Below are 20,000 nucleotides of genomic sequence, written 5' to 3' on the forward strand. Positions count from 1 at the left end.
GATTTTGGGCTGATTTCGGGTTGATTTCTGGCTGATTTTGGGCTGATTTCGGGCTGATTTTGGGGCTGATTTTGGACTGATTTTGGACTGATTTTTGGCTGATTTTGGACTGATTTTGAGGCTGATTTCTGGCTGATTTTGGGGCTGATTTCGGGTCGATTTCTGGCTGATTTTGGGCTGATTTCGGGTCGGTTTTGGGTCGATTTTGGGCTGATTTTTGGCTGATTTGGGGGCTGATTTTGGGTTGATTTTGGGCCTGATTTTGGGGCTGATTTTTGGCTGATTTTGGACTGATTTGGGGCTGATTTGGGGCTGATTTGGGGCTGATTTTGGGGCTGATTTTGGGGCTGATTTTGGGGCTGATTTTTGGCTGATTTTGGACTGATTTGGGGCTGATTTGGGGCTGATTTGGGGCTGATTTGGGGCTGATTTTGGGGCTGATTTTGGGGCTGATTTTTGGCTGATTTTGGGTCGATTTTGGGCTGATTTTGGGCTGATTTTTGGCTGATTTCTGGCTGATTTCGGGTCGATTTTGGGCTGATTTTGGGTCGATTTTGTGCTGATTTTGGGGCTGATTTCGGGTTGATTTCGGGGCTGATTTTGGGTCGATTTTGGGGCTGATTTCGGGTCGATTTTGGGCTGATTTTGGGTTGATTTCTGGCTGATTTTTGGCTGATTTCTGGCTGATTTTGGGCTGATTTTGGACTGATTTTGGGGCTGATTTCGGGTCGATTTTGTGCTGATTTCGGGTCGATTTTGGGCTGATTTTGGGCTGATTTTGGGGCTGATTTTGGGGCTGATTTTGGGGCTGATTTCGGACTGATTTCGGGTCGATTTTTGGCTGATTTTGGGCTGATTTTGGGGCCTCTCACATCCTTGTCCCCCTTTTTCTTGCGCGTCTGCACCGACAGCGACTCCACCTCGCTCTCGAACTGATCCACCTGCATGTTGAGCGTGTCGATCGTGTTCTGGGTCAAAAACATCCAAAATCAGTCCAAAAAAAAAATAAATAAATAAACCTGAACTCGCAGCAAACTCCCCCCGAACCAGCACAGAAAACAATCCCAGCAAAAAAAAAAAAAAATCCCAATTTTAACCAAAAAAAACCCCCAAAAAACCTCGTTTTCGGGATGAAAAAAAAACCCTTTTTACCCTGAAGAAATTCGAGTTTTTAATCACGTAAAAATTTGATTTTAAACAAAAAAAAAATAATAATTTTTTTTTAATTTCCTTTCCTCGTAAAAAGCTGAGTTTTAAATGAAAAACGTCGTTTTTTTTGGAAATGAAAATTTGTGGTTTTTTTAAATTAATCGACGCAACGACTTTTCTGTAAAAATAAAAATTTTTTTTCTTTATTTTTTTTTGGGTGGGAAAAACTGGGTTTTTTTGTAAGGAAAAATATTGGGAGAAAAAAAGTGGATTTCTCCAGATAAAATTATATTTTTAGGGAGAAACAAAATTGTTTTGTTAATGAATAAAACTCAGTTTTAAAAAAAAAGGAAATCAAGGCGGGTTTTTTATTTCCCCCCCCCCCAAAAAAAATATTTTTATGAGAAAAAAACTGATTTTTATAAGAAAAAAAGCGAATTTTGGAGGGAAAAAAACCCAATTTTTATGAGCAAAACAAAATGTTTTTATAAGGAAAAAAAAAAAAAATTTTGTAGAGGAAAAAAGCGAATTTTTATGGGGATAAAAATCCAATTTTTTCACAGAGAAAAATTCAATTTTTCTACAAAAAAAAAAAAATCTCAATTTTTTTTTTTTTCCCTGAAGAAAACCCCAATTTTTCCACTTAAAAACCCCAAATTTTTTTCCACCAAAAAATCCTCAAATTTTCTACTTAAAGAAACCCCAATTTTTCTGGAAAAAAAAAACAATTTTCCCACCAAAAAACTCAATTTTTTTAATTAAAAATCTCAATTTTCCCACTTAAAAACCCCCAAATTTTCCACTTAAAAACCAGAATTTTCCCACTTAAAAATCCCAATTTTTCCACTTAAAAATCCCAATTTTTCTATTTAAAAACCCCAATTTTTCCATAATAAAAAGAACATTTTTCCACCAAAAAACCCCAATTTTCCCACTTAAAAAACTCCATTTTTCTTATATTTAAAACCCCAAATTTCCCACTTCAAAACCCCAAATTTTCTATTTAAAACCCCCAATTTTTCTACTTAAAAATCCCAATTTTTTCTATATAAAAATCCCAATTTTTCTATTTAAAATCCCCAATTTTTCCATAATAAAAAGAACATTTTTCCCCCCAAAATCCCCAATTTTTCCCCCAAAAATCCCCAATTTTTCCCCCAAAAATCCCCAATTTTTCCCCCAAAATCCCCAATTTTTCCCCCCAAAATCCCCAATGTTTCCCCCCAAAATCCCCAATGTTTCCCCCAAAAATCCCCAATTTTTTCCCCCCAAAATCCCCAATTTTTCCACCCAAAATCCCCAATTTTTCCACCCAAAGTCCCAAATTTTTACCCCCAAAATCCCCAATTTTTCCCCCCAAAATCCCCAATTTTTCCCCCCAAAATCCCCAATTTTTCCCCCAAAATCCCCAATTTTTCCCCCAAAAATCCCCAATTTTTCTTTTTGTTTTTTCTTTTTGTTTTTTTCGTTTTTTTTTTGCTTTGTTTTTTTTTTTGTTTATTTTGTGTAGTTTTTTTTATCTTTTTTAATTTTTCTTTCATTTGTTTCTTTTTTCTTGCTTCTTTTTTCTTTCCCCCCATTCATTCATTTCACCATTTTTCTATTTCCATTATTTCTTTCGTTTCCAGGAGTTTCTATTTTCCATTTTCTATTTTCCATTTTCTATTTTATATTTTCCATTTTCTCTTTTCCATTTTCCATTTTCCATTTTCCATTTTCTATTTTATATTTTCCATTTTCTCTTTTCCATTTTCCATTTTCTATTTTATATTTTCCATTTTCCATTTTTTATTTTCTATTTTCTATTCTCTATTTTCTATTTTCTATTCTCTATTTTCCATTTCCCATTTACTATTTTTTATTTTCTATTTTCTATTTTCTCTTTTCCATTTTCCCTTTTCCATTTTCTATTTTTTATTTTCTCTTTTCCATTTTCCCTTTTCCCTTTTCCATTTTCTATTTTTTATTTTCTATTTTCCATTTTCTCTTTTCCATTTTCCCTTTTCCCTTTTCCCTTTTCCATTTTCCCTTTTCCATTTTCCATTTTCTATTTTTTATTTTCTCTTTTCCATTTTCCCTTTTCCATTTTCCATTTTCCATTTTCTATTTTTTATTTTCTCTTTTCCATTTTCCCTTTTCCATTTTCTATTTTTTATTTTCCATTTTCCATTTTCTCTTTTCTCTTTTCTCTTTTCCCTTTTCCATTTTCCCTTTTCCATTTTCCATTTTCTATTTTTTATTTTCTCTTTTCCATTTTCCCTTTTCCATTTTCCATTTTCCATTTTCTATTTTTTATTTTCTCTTTTCCATTTTCCCTTTTCCATTTTCTATTTTTTATTTTCCATTTTCCATTTTCTCTTTTCTCTTTTCTCTTTTCCCTTTTCCATTTTCCCTTTTCCATTTTCCATTTTCTATTTTTTATTTTCTCTTTTCCATTTTCCCTTTTCCCTTTCCCATTTCCATTTTCCATTTTCTATTTTTTATTTCCCCTTTCCCCTTTCCCCTTTCCCCTTTCCCTTTTCCCTTTCCCATTTTCCATTTTTTATTTTTTATTTTCCCTTTTCCCTTTTCCCTTTTCCATTTTCTATTTTTTATTTTCCCTTTTCCCTTTCCCCTTTCCCTTTCCCCTTTCCCCTTTTCCCTTTTCCATTTTTTATTTTTTATTTTCCCTTTTCCCTTTTCCATTTTCCATTTTTTATTTTCCCTTTCCCCTTTTCCCTTTTCCCTTTTCCATTTTCCATTTTTTATTTTCCCTTTCCCCTTTTCCCTTTTCCCTTTTCCATTTTCCATTTTTTATTTTCCCTTTCCCCTTTTCCCTTTTCCCTTTTCCATTTTCCATTTTTTATTTTTTATTTTTTATTTTCCCTTTTCCCTTTTCCATTTTATTTTTTTTTTTTCTCTCACCGTGAGCCACTGCCCAACCTCCTCCTTCTCCTTCTGTGCGGGGTCGATTTTCTGGGCCAGCCCCAGCCCCTCCTTGCTGTAAGCTTTGGTCTTCGTTTCCCTCTCCACCACCTTGAACCTCTCCATTTGCTGCCAAAAAAAAAAGAAAAAAAAAAAAAAAACCCTCAAAACACCAAAAAATTAAAAAAAAAAAAATCCAGTCAGGAACGGGACCCAAAAAAAAAAAAAAAAAAAAAAAATTCTGCTTTTTTTTTTCCCCCCCCTACTAATAAAAAAAAAAAAATCAAAAATTTCATTTTTTTCCAACTAAAAAAAATTCAATTTTTTTACACAAAAAAATTTCAATTTTTTCTCCACGAAAATTCGATTTTTTTTGCCTGAAAAAAATCCAGTTTTTCCCCCCCCAAAAATCCAAATTTTTTTTCCCCATAAATTCAAATTTTTAACCCCAAAAATGCCAGTTTTCCCCCAAAAATTTCAATTTTTCCCACAAAAAACCCCAAATTTTCCACCAAAAAACCCCAAATTTTCCCCAAAAAAATCCCAAATTTTCCCCCCAAAACCCCCAAATTTTCTCCAAAAAATCCAATTTCCTCCCCCCATAAATTCAGTTTTTTCCCAAAAAAATTCAATTTTTTCTCCCCAAAAATTCAATTTATTTTGCCTGAAAAACCCAGTTTTTTCCCCCCCCAAAATCCCATTTTTTCCCCCCATAAATTCAAATTTTTTCCCCAAAATATACCATTGTTTCTCCCCAAAAAATTCCACTTTTTCCCAAAAAAATTTCAATTTTTCCCACAAAAAACCCCAAATTTTCCACCAAAAAACCCCAAATTTTCACCCAAAAAAATCCCAAATTTTCTCCCCAAAACCCCCAAATTTTCTCCAAAAAATCCAATTTCCTCCCCCCATAAATTCAGTTTTTTACCCAAAAAAATTTCATTTTTTCTCCACAAAAATTCGATTTTTTTTTGCCTGAAAAAAACCCAGTTTTTCCCCCTCAAAAATCCAAATTTTTCCCCCATAAATTCAATTTTTTTCCCCAAAAATGCCATTTTTCCCCCCCAAAAAATTCCTTTTTTCCCCAAAAAATTCCACTTCTTCCCCCAAAATTTCAATTTTTTCCCGCAAAAAAAAACGAATTTTCCACCAAAAAACCCCAAATTTTCCCCAAAAACCCCCAAATTTTCCCAAAAAAATCCCATTTTTTCCCTCACAAAACCCAATCTTTTTTTCCTAAAACAAAAATCCCACTTTTCACCCAAAAAACTCCATTTTTTTTTTTCTACCAAAAAATTCAATTTTTCCCCCCAGAACCCCCAATTTTTCCCTTCCGGAATCCAAACCCCCCCAGCCCCGTCCCCGACGTGTCCCCGGTGTCCCCCCGTGGTGTCCCCGTGGTGTCCCCATGACGTTCCCGTGATGTCCCCGTGGTGTCCCCGTGGTGTCCCCGTGATGTTCCCGTGATGTCCCCGTGGTGTCCCCGTGATGTTCCCATGATGTTCCCATGATGCTCCCATGATGTTCCCATGACGTTCCCATGACGTTCCCATGATGTTTCCATGATGTCCCCGTGATGTTCCCATGACGTTCCCGTGATGTCCCCGTTGTGTCCCCGTTGTGTTCCCGTGATGTTCCCGTGATGTCCCCATGATGTCCCCATGATGTCCCCATGGTGTCCCCATGATGTTCCCATGACGTTCCCATGACGTTCCCATGAAGCTCCCATGACATTCCCGTGATGTCCCTGTGATGTCCCCGTGATGTCCCTGTGATGTTCCCATGACGTTCCCATGATGTCCCCATTGTGTCCCCGTTGTGTCCCCGTGATGTTCCCATGATGTTCCCCATGACGTCCCCATGACGTTCCCATGACGTCCCCATGACATCCCTGTGACGTCCCCGCCGTGTCCCCGTGATGTCCCCGCTGTGTCCCCATGACGTCCCCATGACGTTCCCATGACGTCCCCATGACATCCCTGTGACGTCCCCGCTGTGTCCCCGTGATGTCCCTGCTGTGTCCCCATGACGTCCCCATGATGTCCCCATGATGTCCCCGCTGTGTCCCCATGATGTCCCCGTGATGTCCCCGCTGTGTCCCCATGACGTTCCCATGACGTCCCCGCTGTGTCCCCATGACATTCCCATGACATTCCCATGCCGTCCCCATGATATCCCCGTGCCGTCCCCGTGCCGTCCCCATGACGTCCCCGCTGTGTCCCCATGACATTCCCATGACATTCCCATGACATTCCCATGACATTCCCATGACATTCCCGTGCCGTCCCCGTGCCGTCCCCGCCGTGTCCCCGTGATGTCCCCGCTGTGTCCCCATGACGTTCCCATGACATTCCCGTGCCGTCCCCGTGCCGTCCCCGCCGTGTCCCCGTGATGTCCCCGCTGTGTCCCCATGACGTTCCCATGACATTCCCGTGCCGTCCCCGTGCCGTCCCCGTGCCGTCCCCGTGCCGTCCCCGCCGTGTCCCTGTGATGTCCCCGTTGTGTCCCCATGCCGTTCCCATGACGTTCCCATGACATTCCCGTGACGTCCCCGTGCCGTCCCCGTGCCGTCCCCGCCGTGTCCCTGTGATGTCCCCGTTGTGTCCCCATGCCGTTCCCATGACATTCCCATGACATTCCCATGCCGTCCCCGTGCCGTCCCCATGACGTCCCCGCTGTGTCCCCATGACATTCCCATGACATTCCCATGACATTCCCATGCCGTCCCCATGACGTCCCCATGACGTTCCCGTGACGTCCCCATGATATCCCCGTGCCGTCCCCGCCGTGTCCCCGGTACCGTCTCGATGAGTTTGCGGTTCTCGATGAGCTGCCGCTTGTCCTTGATCTCGTTGGATGCCACCCATGTCTTGATCTGATCCCGCAGCCTCTGCGGGGACCCCGAAACCCACCCCAAAAAAATCACCCTGAGAAACAGCCCCAAAATCACCCCAAATCACCCCAAAAATAACCCCAAGAATCACCCTAAATCACCCCAAAAATCACCCCAAAAATCACCCAAAATCACCCCGAAAACAACCCCGAAAATCACCCTAAATCACCCCAAATCACCCCAAAAATAACCCCAAAATCACCCAAAATCACCCCAAAAATAACCCCAAAAATCGCCCAAAATCACCCCAAAATAACCCCAAAAATAACCCCAAAATCACCCAAAATCACCCCAAAAATAACCCCAAAAATCGCCCCAAAAATCACCCAAAATCACCCCAAAAATAACCCCAAAAATCACCCAAAATCACCCCGAAAACCCCGAAAATCACCCTAAATCACCCAAAATCACCCCAAAAATAACCCCAAAAATAACCCCAAAATCACCCAAAATCACCCCCAAAAATCACCCAAAATCACCCCAAAAACCCCGAAAATCACCCTAAATCACCCAAAATCACCCCAAAAATAACCCCAAAAATAACCCCAAAATCACCCAAAATCACCCCCGAAAATCACCCAAAATCACCCCGAAAACAACCCCAAAAATCACCCAAAATCACCCTAAATCACCCCGAAAACACGCCGAAAATAACCCCAAAAATCACCCAAAAATCACCCAAAATAACCCAAAATCACCCCAAAAATAACCCCAAAAACCACCCCGAAAATCACCCAAAATCACCCTGAAAACACCCCAAAAATAACCCCAAAAATAACCCAAAATCACCCCAAAAATAACCCCGAAAATAACCCCAAAAATCACCCAAAATCACCCCGAAAACACCCCAAAATCACCCCAAAATCACCCCAAAATCACCCCGAAAACAACCCCGAAAATCACCCAAAATCACCCCGAAAACACCCCAAAAATAACTCAAAAATCACCCCTAAAATAACCCCAAAAATCACCCCAAAAACACCCCAAAAATAACCCCGAAAACACCCCAAAAATAACCCAAAATCACCCCAAAAATATCCCAAAATAACCCAAAATCACCCCAAAAACACCCCAAAAATCACCCAAAAATCACCCCAAAAATAACCCCAAAAATGACCCAAAACAGCCCAAAAATGACCCAAAAACACCCCAAAAACACCCTGAAAATAACCCCAAAAATCACCCAAAAAATCACCCAAAATCACCCCAAAAATCACCCCAAAATGACCCAAAATCACCCAAAAACACCCCCAAAAAATCAGGGGAATTTGGGGGAATTTGGGGGAATTTGGGGGAATTTTGGGAAATTTGGGGGAATTTTGGGAAATTTGAAGGAAATTTTGGAAGAATTTTGAGGGAATTTCAAAGAAATTTTCTGAAAATTTTGGAGAAATTTTGGGGGAAATTTTGTAGAAATTTCGAAGAACTTTGTGGGGATTTTGTGGGAATTTTAAAAAAATTTTGTGGGAATTCTGTGGGAATTTTAAGGAAAGTTTGCGGGAAATTTTCTGAGAATTTCATGGAAAGTTTTTGGAATTTTGATGGAATTTTGATGGAATTTTGTGGGAATTTTGTGGGAAATTTTCAGCAAATTTCATGGAAAATTTTTGGAATTTTAATGGAAATTTCTGAGAATTTTGTGGGAATTTTTTGGAATTTTGGTGGAATTTTGTAGGAATTTTATGGAAATTTTCTGAGAATTTTCTGGAAATTTTTCCGAATTTTGGTGAAATTTTAAGGAAATTTTGTGGGAAATTTTCTGCGAATTTTACGGAAATTTTTTGGAATTTTGCAGAAATTTTGTGGGAACTTTCTGAAAACTTTATGGAAATCTTTTAGAATTTTGCAGAAATTTTGTGGGAAATTTTCTGCAAATTTTATGGAAAAATTTTGGAATTTTAATGGAATTTTCTGAGAATTTTGTGGGAATTTTCTGGGAATTTTATGGAAATTTTTTAGCATTTTGTTTGAATTTTGTGGGAATTTTAAGGAAATTTTGTGAGAATTTTGGGGAAACTTTCTGCAAATTTTATGGAAATTTTTCAGAATTTTGGTGGAATTTTGTGGAAATTTTTTGGAATTTTCTGAGAATTTTGTGAGAATTTTGTGGAAATTTTTTGGAATTTTGTGAGAATGTTATGGAAATTTTATGGAAATTTTTTAGAATTTTGGTGGAATTTTGTGAGAATTTTAGGGAAATTTTATAGGAAATTTTCTGCAAATTTTATGGAAATTTTTCAGAATTTTGATGGAATTTTCTGAGAATTTTGTGGAAATTTTTTGGAATTTTGGTGGAATTTTGTGAGAATTTTATGGAAATTTTCTGAGAATTTTATGGAAATTTTTTTGGAATTTTGATGGAATTTTGTGAGAATTTTATGGAAATTTTCTTTTGCAGAAATTTTGTGAGAATTTTGCAGAAATTTTGTGAAAATTTTGCAGAAATTTTGTGGGAAATTTTTCTACGAATTTCATGGAAATTTTTCAGAATTTTGATGGAACTTCACGAGAATTTCAGGGGGAATTTTACAGAAATTTTGTGGGAATTTTATGGAAATTTTGTGAGAATTTTGTGGAAATTTTCTGAGAATTTTGTGGGAATTTTATGGAAATTTTGTGAGAATTTTGTGGAAATTTTCTGAGAACTTTATGGAAATTTTGTGAGAATTTTGCGGAAATTTTGTGGGAATTTTGCAGAAATTTTGTGGGAATTTTATGGAAATTTTGTGAGAATTTTGTGGAAATTTTCTGCGAATTTTATGGAAATTTTCTGAGAATTTTATGGAAATTTATTTGGAATTTTGATGGAATTTTGTGAGAATTTTGTGGAAATTTTCTGCGAATTTTATGGAAATTTTCTGAGAATTTTGCAGAAATTTTGTGATAATTTTGCAGTAATTTTGTGAAAATTTTGCAGAAATTTTGTGAAAATTTTGCAGAAATTTTGTGGGAAATTTTTCTGCGAATTTCATGGAAATTTTTCAGAATTTTGATGGAACTTCACGAGAATTTCAGGGGGAATTTTACAGAAATTTTGTTGGAATTTTTACGCTTCAAAAAAAAAAAAAAAAAAAAAAAAAAAAACAAAAAACCTGGGTTGGATTTTTGGGGGTCCCAGGGGGGAACGGAGGGGAATTTGGGGAACCCCAAAATTGGGATTTTTCACCCCAAAATCAGCACCTGCAGTTTCTTGATCTCTTTTTTCAGGTCGGCCTCGTATTTCTCCTTCTGGTTGGCGTTGGCGGCGTTGTGGAGCTGGGGAGGAAAAAAAAAAGAAAAAATGGAATTTTTATTGCAGAAATGGGGAATTTTGGGGGGATTTGGGGAATTCGGGGGGGTTGGGGGAGATTTGGGGATTTTTTGGGGAAATTTTGGGGGAGATTCGGGGGTTTTTTGGGGAAAATTCGGGGATTTTTTGGGAATTTTTGGGGATTTTTTGGGACGTTTTGGGGATTTTTTTATGAATTTTTAGGGAAGATTTGGGTTTTTTTGGGGAAGATTTGGGGAATTTTGGGGGGAATTTTTAGGGAAGATTTGGGGATTTTTTGGGAATTTTTAGAGAAGATTTGGGGATTTTTTGGGGAAGATTTGGGGATTTTTTGTGACTTTTTAGAGAAGATTTGGGGATTTTTTGGGGAAGATTTGGGGATTTTTTGGGAATTTTTGGGGGAGATTCGGGGTTTTTTTGGGGAAAATTTGAGGACTTTTGGGGGAAGATTTGGGGATTTTGGGGGGATTTTTTTGGGAAAATTTGGGGATTTTTTGGGGGAAGATTGGGGATTTTTTGGGGAAGATTTCAAGATTTTTTGGGGATTTTTTGGGGAAGATTTCAGGATTTTTTGGGGGAAGATTTGGGGATTTTTTCGGGGGAATTTTGGGGCTGGTTTCGGGTGAGATTTTGGGGTTTTTTGGGGTTGTCCCCCCCCTTCACCTTTTGCCAAATGTCCTCGAACTGCTCCACCCCCTCCGACACCTTCTTGAGGCACCTGTCAATCTCACCTGTGGGTGGGGCCATATCACAGCCAATCAGAGCAGCCCATAAGCCACACCCACAGCTCCAGAGCCAATCAAGAGCTGTCCACGACCACACCCAACCCCACAGAACCTGTCCCAGCCAATCAAAGCTATCCGTGACCACACCAAACCCCACGTGACCTGTTCCCGCCAATCAGAGCCTCCCGTTGCCCGCCTCAAACCCCGCGTGACCCGTCCCCGCCAATCAGAGCCTCCTTCTGACCACAGCAAACCCCACGTGACCTGTCCCAGCCAATCAGAGCTGGCCCCGCCCCTCAGTCTCCCCTCACCTTGCAGCTTCCTCTTGTCGGCCATTTTGGGGAGCTCTCGGCATCCCCTCGGGGGGCGCCTGCTGGCAATGGGGGAGGGGAAAGGAGGGAGCGTCAAGACCCCCTCAAAATTCCCCAGCCCCAAAATTGTCCCAACCCCCCCCCCCAAAATCCCCAGAATTCCCCACAGACCCCACCCAGGATCCTAGAACCCTACAGAACCCTATAGACCTCCATAGATCCCAATGGAACCCTATAGAGACCTAGAGGAACTTATAGACCCCATAGAACCCAATGGACCCCTACAGACCCCATAGAACCCAATGGATCCCTACAGACCCCATAGAGCTCCTATAGACCCCACAGAAACCAGTGGACCCCATAGAACCCAATGGACCCCTACAGACCCCATAGAGAGCTCCTATAGACCCCACAGAAACCAATGGATCCCTATAGACCCCATAGAACCCAATGGACCCCTACAGACCCCACAGAGCTCCTATAGACCCCACAGAAACCAATGGACCCCATAGAACACAATGGACCCCTATAGACCCCATAGAGAGCTCCTATAGACCCCATAGAGAGCTCCTATAAACCCCACAGAACCCAATGGACCCCTACAGACCCCATAGAGAGCTCCTATAGACCCCACAGAACCCAATGGATCCCTACAGACCCCATAGAGAGCCCCTATAGACCCTACAGAACCCAACGGACCCCTACAAACCCCATAGAACCCAATGGACCCCTACAGACCCCACAGAGCTCCTATAGACCCCATAGAGAGCTCCTATAGACCCCACAGAACCTAATGGACCCCTATAGACCCCATAGAGAGCCCCTCTAGACCCCACAGAACCCAATGGACCCCTATAGATCTCTACAGGGACCTACAGACCCCATACAGAGCCTCTATAAACACCCATAGACACCCTACACACCCCATACAGACACCCTCTAGAGCCCATATAGAACCCTTATAGACGACCATAGGCACCCACATAACCACCCTATAGACACCCCGGGGTAACCTCCAGAACCCAACAGACTCCTATAAACCTCATATGGAGCCCCTATAGACCTCCAGAGACACCTCCACACACCCTATAGGCCCTTATAGACCCCCCTTATAAACCCTAACAATGCCCTCCAGCCCCTACAGGCCCCTATAGATCCCTATAAACCCTGACAATGCCCTCCAGCCCCTACAGACCCCTATAGATCCCTATAAACCCTGACAATGCCCTCCAGCCCCTATAGACCCCTATAGATCCCTATAAACCCTGACAATGCCCTCCAGCCCCTATAGACCCCTATAGATCCCTATAAACCCTGACAATGCCCTCCAGCCCCTATAGACCCCTATAGATCCCTATAAACCCTGACAATGCCCTCCAGCCCCTATAGACCCCTATAGATCCCTATAAACCCTGACAATGCCCTCCAGCCCCTACAGGCCCCTATAGATCCCTATAAACCCTGACAATGCCCTCCAGCCCCTATAGACCCCTATAGATCCCTATAAACCCTGACAATGCCCTCCAGCCCCTACAGACCCCTATAGATCCCTATAAACCCTGACAATGCCCTCCAGCCCCTATAGACCCCTATAGATCCCTATAAACCCTGACAATGCCCTCCAGCCCCTATAGACCCCTATAGATCCCTATAAACCCTAACAATGCCCTCCAGCCCCTACAGGCCCCTATAGATCCCTATAAACCCTGACAATGCCCTCCAGCCCCTACAGACCCCTATAGATCCCTATAAACCCTGACAATGCCCTCCAGCCCCTACAGACCCCTATAGATCCCTATAAACCCTGACAATGCCCTCCAGCCCCTACAGGCCCCTATAGATCCCTATAAACCCTGACAATGCCCTCCAGCCCCTACAGACCCCTATAGATCCCTATAAACCCTGACAATGCCCTCCAGCCCCTATAGACCCCTATAGATCCCTATAAACCCTGACAATGCCCTCCAGCCCCTATAGACCCCTATAGATCCCTATAAACCCTGACAATGCCCTCCAGCCCCTACAGACCCCTATAGATCCCTATAAACCCTGACAATGCCCTCCAGCCCCTACAGACCCCTATAGATCCCTATAAACCCTGACAATGCCCTCCAGCCCCTATAGACCCCTATAGATCCCTATAAACCCTGACAATGCCCTCCAGCCCCTATAGACCCCTATAGATCCCTATAAACCCTGACAATGCCCTCCAGCCCCTACAGACCCCTATAGATCCCTATAAACCCTGACAATGCCCTCCAGCCCCTATAGACCCCTATAGATCCCTATAAACCCTGACAATGCCCTCCAGCCCCTATAGACCCCTATAGATCCCTATAAACCCTGACAATGCCCTCCAGCCCCTACAGGCCCCTATAGATCCCTATAAACCCTGACAATGCCCTCCAGCCCCTATAGACCCCTATAGATCCCTATAAACCCTGACAATGCCCTCCAGCCCCTACAGACCCCTATAGATCCCTATAAACCCTGACAATGCCCTCCAGCCCCTATAGACCCCTATAGATCCCTATAAACCCTGACAATGCCCTCCAGCCCCTATAGACCCCTATAGATCCCTATAAACCCTAACAATGCCCTCCATCCCCTACAGGCCCCTATAGATCCCTATAAACCCTGACAATGCCCTCCAGCCCCTATAGACCCCTACATCCCCTATAGGTTCCTATAAATTCTAATAATGTCCTCCATCCCCTATAGGCCCCTATAAACCCTGACGATGCCTATAGGGTCTATAAGGCATCCCCTACAGGCCTTTACAAGCCCTATGAACCAAAGCAATACCCCCCATCCCCCATAGATCTCTATAGGCCCCAAACGATACCCCCCATCCCCCATAGATCTCTATAGGCCCCAAACGATACCCCCCATCCCCTATAGATCTCTGTAGGCCCCAAACGATACCCCCCATCCCCCATAGATCTCTATAGGCCCCAAACGATACCCCCCATCCCCTATAGATCTCTGTAGGCCCCAAACGATACCCCCCATCCCCTATAGATCTCTATAGGCCCCAAACGATACCCCCCATCCCCTATAGATCTCTGTAGGCCCCAAACAATACCCCCCCATCCCCTATAGATCTCTGTAAGCCCCAAACAATACCCTCCATCCCCTACAGACCCCTATAAACCCCGACGGTGCCTACAGGATGTAAAGGGCATCCCCTATAGGCCCCTATAAGCCCTACAAACCATAGCAAGGCACTCTATCCCCTATAGAACCCTATCAACCCCGACGATGCCTATAGGGTCTATAGAGCATCCTCTACAGGCCCTACAAACCATAGAAATGCCCTCCATCCCCCACAGACCCCTATAGAGCCCTAACGATGCCCTCCATCCCCCACAGACCCCTATAGAGCCCTAACGATGCCCTCCATCCCCCACAGACCCCTATAGAGCCCTAACGATGCCCTCCATCCCCTATAGACCCCTATAGACTCCCCCGTGCCCCTCCCCCAACCCCGAGGCCTCCCCTCAGCACCGCCCCTCCCCCCCCCCTCACCCCAACTCCCCCTCAGGGCCCTCCCGGCCCCACCGCTGCTCCCGCCCCCTCCTTCACCCGCGCTCACCGGAGGCTCGCGAGGCGGCCCAGGCGCGCCCGGTCGGCCGGGGAATGGCGAAAATATCGCGATAATATCGCGATAATATCGCGATAACGTCGGGACTCGCGGGGGGGGTCACCGCTGCCGCCTTTCCACACCCTCCCCCCCCCCCCACTTTTCGCTTAGCGCCGACACGGCCTCAGCGGCATCCAAGATGGCGGCGGCTCCCTCAGGACGCGAGCCCGCCCACTCCGCGCGGCCCGTCCCGTAGCGCGCGCCTATTGGCGGAGCCGCACGTCAATCAACAAGCAGCGCGCGATGATTTGCTGAGAGTAAAGGAGGGCGGGATGACGCGCGGCGCTGTCAATCAAAGCATCCCCGCAGTCCCATTGGCGGAGCTGTGTTTACAGTAGAATGCGGGTGTGATAAAACGAAAGCCACGCCCATAGGGCGGGACCGCGCGTAGAGGGCATCTTCCCATTGGTCAGAAGCGCTGTCTATCAAAGCGTGGCGGGAGTGAGCGCCGCTTTCTGGTTGGTCGAGCACTGTCGAGGGGGACCGGGACACGCTCGGTTCTCGTCTCCTATTGGCTGTTTCTTCGCGCGTGGGAGCCAATAACGGCCCGTGTCACGCAGGGGGTGTGGCCAGCGGGCGGATCTGTCACTCAAAGTCAAGGCAGCCAATAGGAGGCTGGGATTGGTCCAAAGCCGGCGAAGAGGGCGGGACCCCCAAAAACGCCTCAAAAAATCCCCCAAATCCTTCCAAAAAAAATCCCTCAAATAATCCCAAAATTCTCCCAAAAAAAAAAAAAATCCCCCAAAGCCCTCCAAAATCCTCCCAAAAAAATCCTCAAAAAATGCCCCGAAATCCTCCCAAAAATCCTTCCAAAAAGTCCCCAAAAACCCCAAAATCCTCCCCAAAAAACCCCAAAATCCTCCCCAAAAAAACCCAAAATACTCCCCAAAAAAACCCAAAATACTCCCAAAAAAACTCCAAAATCCTCCCCAAAACCATCCAACAGTGAACCCCGATATCCAGGACCCCAAAAAAATCCATCCAGGACCCCCCAAAATTTAACCCCGAACATCCAGGACCACCCCAAAATCCTCCCCAAAAAAAAAAACCCCACAACGCTCCAATCAAAAATTCCAATATTTATAGAAAATTCGGGAAAAGTAAAATAAAATTCAAAAAAAAACAAAAATGGGGAAAAAGGGGCAGGGATCGGGGGGGGGGGGGGGGGGGGGATTTTCAGGAATTTTGGGGGGTTCCAAGGGAAGGGAGGACCCCAAATTATCCCACACAAAAAAAATCCGACAAATCTCCCCCAAAAAACTCCAAATTTTGATGGATAAATGAGGGCTTGAATTGGGATGGGGGAGGACCCTAAAATTCCCAGAGAAATGAGGGCTTGATTTGGGATGGAGGAAGGACCCAAAATTCCCAAAAAATCCCCAAAAAAATCCCAAAAAAAATCCAAATTCTGATGGGAGAAATGAAGGCTTGAATTGGGATGGGAGAGGACCCCAAAATCCCCCAAAAATCCCAAAAAATAAAAAAAAAAATCCAAATTTTCATAAATAAATGAGGGCTTGAATTGGGATGGGGGAAGACCCCAAAATCCCCCAAAATTCCCCAAAAATCCCAAAAAAATCCCAAAAAAATCCCAAAAAAAATCCAAATTCTGATGGGAGAAATGAGGGCTTGAATTGGGATGGAGGAAGACCCCAAAATTCCCCAAAAATCCCAAAAATTCCCAAAAAAATCCCAAAAAAATCCCAAAAAAATCCCAAAAAAATCCCAAAAAAATGCCCAAAAAAATCCAAATTCTGATGGGAGAAATGAGGGCTTGAATTGGGATGGAGGAAGACCCCAAAATCCCCCAAAATTCCCCAAAAATCCCAAAAAAAATCCAAATTTTGATGGGAGAAATGAGGGCTTGAATTGGGATGGGGGAAGACCCCAAAATTCCCCAAAAGTCCCAAAAATTCCCAAAAAAATCCCAAAAAAATCCCAAAAAAATCCCAAAAAAATCCCAAAAAAATCCCCAAAAAAATCCAAATTCTGATGGGAGAAATGAGGGCTTGAATTGGGATGGAGGAAGACCCCAAAATTCCCAAAAAATAGAAAAAAAATCCCAAAAAGTTCCAAATTCTGATGGGAGAAATGAGGGCGTGAATTGGGATGGAGGAAGACCCCAAAATTCCCAAAAAATCAAAAAAAAATCCCCAAAAAAATCCCAAAAAAATCCCAAAAAAATCCCAAAAAAATCCCAAAAAAATCCCAAAAAAATCCCCAAAAAATCCCAAAAAAATCCCAAAAAAATCCCCAAAAAAATCCATAAAATCCAAATTCTGATGGGAGAAATGAGGGCTTGATTTGGGATGGAGGAAGACCCCAAAATTCCCCAAAAAATCAAAAAAAAATCCCCAAAAAATCCCCAAAAAATCCCCAAAAAAATCCAAATTCTGATGGGAGAAATGAGGGCTTGAATTGGGATGGAGGAAGACCCCAAAATTCCCAAAAAATAGAAAAAAAATCCCAAAAAGTTCCAAATTCTGATGGGAGAAATGAGGGCTTGAATTGGGATGGAGGAAGACCCCAAAATTCCCAAAAAATCAAAAAAAAAATCCCCAAAAAATCCCCAAAAAATCCCAAAAAAATCCCAAAAAAATCCCCAAAAAATCCCCAAAAAATCCCAAAAAAATCCCAAAAAAATCCCCAAAAAAATCCAAAAAATCCAAATTCTGATGGGAGAAATGAGGGCTTGAATTGGGATGGAGGAAGACCCCAAAATTCCCAAAAAATCAAAAAAAAATCCCCAAAAAAATCCCCAAAAAATCCCAAAAAAATCCCAAAAAAATCCCCAAAAAATCCCAAAAAAATCCCAAAAAAATCCCCAAAAAATCCCAAAAAAATCCCAAAAAAATCCCCAAAAAAATCCATAAAATCCAAATTTTGATGGAGAAATGAGGGCTTGAATTGGGATGGGGGAAGACCCCAAAATTCCCCAAAAAATCAAAAAAAAATCCCCAAAAAATCCCAAAAAAATCCCCAAAAAAATCCAAATTCTGATGGGAGAAATGAGGGCTTGAATTGGGATGGAGGAAGACCCCAAAATTCCCAAAAAATAGAAAAAAAATCCCAAAAAGTTCCAAATTCTGATGGGAGAAATGAGGGCTTGAATTGGGATGGAGGAAGACCCCAAAATTCCCAAAAAATCAAAAAAAAAATCCCCAAAAAATCCCCAAAAAATCCCAAAAAAATCCCAAAAAAATCCCCAAAAAATCCCAAAAAAATCCCAAAAAAATCCCAAAAAAATCCCAAAAAAATCCCCAAAAAAATCCATAAAATCCAAATTTTGATGGAGAAATGAGGGCTTGAATTGGGATGGGGGAAGACCCCAAAATTCCCCAAAAAATCAAAAAAAAATCCCCAAAAAATCCCCAAAAAATCCCCAAAAAAATCCAAATTCTGATGGGAGAAATGAGGGCTTGAATTGGGATGGAGGAAGACCCCAAAATTCCCAAAAAATAGAAAAAAAATCCCAAAAAGTTCCAAATTCTGATGGGAGAAATGAGGGCTTGAATTGGGATGGAGGAAGACCCCAAAATTCCCAAAAAATCAAAAAAAAAATCCCCAAAAAATCCCCAAAAAATCCCAAAAAAATCCCAAAAAAATCCCAAAAAAATCCCCAAAAAATCCCAAAAAAATCCCAAAAAAATCCCCAAAAAAATCCAAAAAATCCAAATTCTGATGGGAGAAATGAGGGCTTGAATTGGGATGGAGGAAGACCCCAAAATTCCCCAAAAAATCAAAAAAAAATCCCCAAAAAATCCCCAAAAAATCCCAAAAAAATCCCCAAAAAAATCCAAAAAATCCAAATTCTGATGGGAGAAATGAGGGCTTGAATTGGGATGGAGGAAGACCCCAAAATTCCCAAAAAATCAAAAAAAAATCCCCAAAAAATCCTAAAAACCCCCAAAAAATCCCAATTTCGACGGATCAAAAGGGGATGAATTGAAAGGGAGGAATTTTGGGATTTTTTTTGGTTTTTCCCGGAATTCAGGGTTGGGATTTCGGGGTTCAGGGTGGGGTGGGGACCCCACTTTTGTCACCCTTGACTTTGAGAAATTCTGCCATGCTGGAAAAATATTTTTGGTTGGATTCAGTCACTTTTTTCTCGGCCGCTTGAGGATTCACGATCTCCAAACCCTGGAAGGAAAAAAAAAATGAAATATGAAATAAATAAATGAAAAATAAAGAATAAAGAATAAAGAATAAAGAATAAAGAATAAAGAATAAAAAATAAAATATATAAATAAAAAATAAATATAAAAAATAAATAATAAAATATAAAATATATAAATAAAAAATAAATATAAGAAATAAATAATAAAATATAAAATATATAAATAAAAAATAAAGAATAAAGAATAAAGAATAAAGAATAGAATATATAAATGAAAAATAAAGAATAAAGAATAAAGAATAAAGAATAAAGAATAAAGAATAAAAAATAAAAAATAAAATATATAAATAAAAAATAAATATAAGAAATAAATAATAAAATATAAAATATATAAATAAAAAATAAAGAATAAAGAATAAAGAATAAAGAATAGAATAAATAAATGAAAAATAAAGAATAAAGAATAAAGAATAAAGAATAAAGAATAAAGAATAAAAAATAAAATATATAAATAAAAAATAAATATAAAAATAAATAATAAAATATAAAATATATAAATAAAAAATAAAGAATAAAGAATAAAGAATAAAGAATAAAGAATAAATAAAGAATAGAATATATAAATGAAAAATAAAGAATAAAGAATAAAGAATAAAAAACAAAAAATAAAATATATAAATAAAAAATAAATATAAAAAAATAAATAATAAAATATAAAATATATAAATAAAAAATAAAGAATAAAGAATAAAGAATAAAGAATAAAGAATAAAGAATAAAAAATAAAATATATAAATAAAAAATAAATATAAAAAAATAAATAATAAAATATAAAATATATAAATAAAAAATAAATATAAAAAAAAAATAATAAAATATAAAATATATAAATAAAAAATAAATATAAAAAATAAATAATAAAATATAAAATATATAAATAAAAAATAAAAAATAAAGAATAAAAAATAAAATATATAAATAAAAAATAAA

General features: G+C 40.7%; 2 protein-coding genes across 2 annotated transcripts in view; both read right to left on the reverse strand.

Moving 5' to 3' along the window:
- The window catches only part of CNOT3 (CCR4-NOT transcription complex subunit 3), a 15,750-nt gene extending 713 nt beyond the window's left edge, over nt 1-15,037 (reverse strand). The window contains exons 1-7 of the mRNA XM_062512550.1: nt 14,846-15,037; nt 11,251-11,309; nt 10,878-10,945; nt 10,127-10,201; nt 6,854-6,943; nt 4,054-4,182; nt 33-968 (exon numbers count right to left, since the gene is read on the reverse strand). Coding sequence (XP_062368534.1) covers nt 33-968; nt 4,054-4,182; nt 6,854-6,943; nt 10,127-10,201; nt 10,878-10,945; nt 11,251-11,275 — 1,323 coding nt within the window. The 5' untranslated portion in view covers nt 11,276-11,309; nt 14,846-15,037. The remainder of the gene's footprint in view (nt 1-32; nt 969-4,053; nt 4,183-6,853; nt 6,944-10,126; nt 10,202-10,877; nt 10,946-11,250; nt 11,310-14,845) is intronic.
- A 3,829-nt stretch (nt 15,038-18,866) lies between these two features.
- The window catches only part of PRPF31 (pre-mRNA processing factor 31), a 14,287-nt gene continuing 13,153 nt past the window's right edge, over nt 18,867-20,000 (reverse strand). The window contains exon 9 of the mRNA XM_062512551.1: nt 18,867-19,033. Within this exon, the coding sequence (XP_062368535.1) occupies nt 18,905-19,033 (129 nt within the window). The 3' untranslated portion in view covers nt 18,867-18,904. The remainder of the gene's footprint in view (nt 19,034-20,000) is intronic.

This window comes from Cinclus cinclus, chromosome 38, assembly GCF_963662255.1.
Source record: "Cinclus cinclus chromosome 38, bCinCin1.1, whole genome shotgun sequence".
Taxonomy (NCBI): domain Eukaryota; kingdom Metazoa; phylum Chordata; class Aves; order Passeriformes; family Cinclidae; genus Cinclus; species Cinclus cinclus.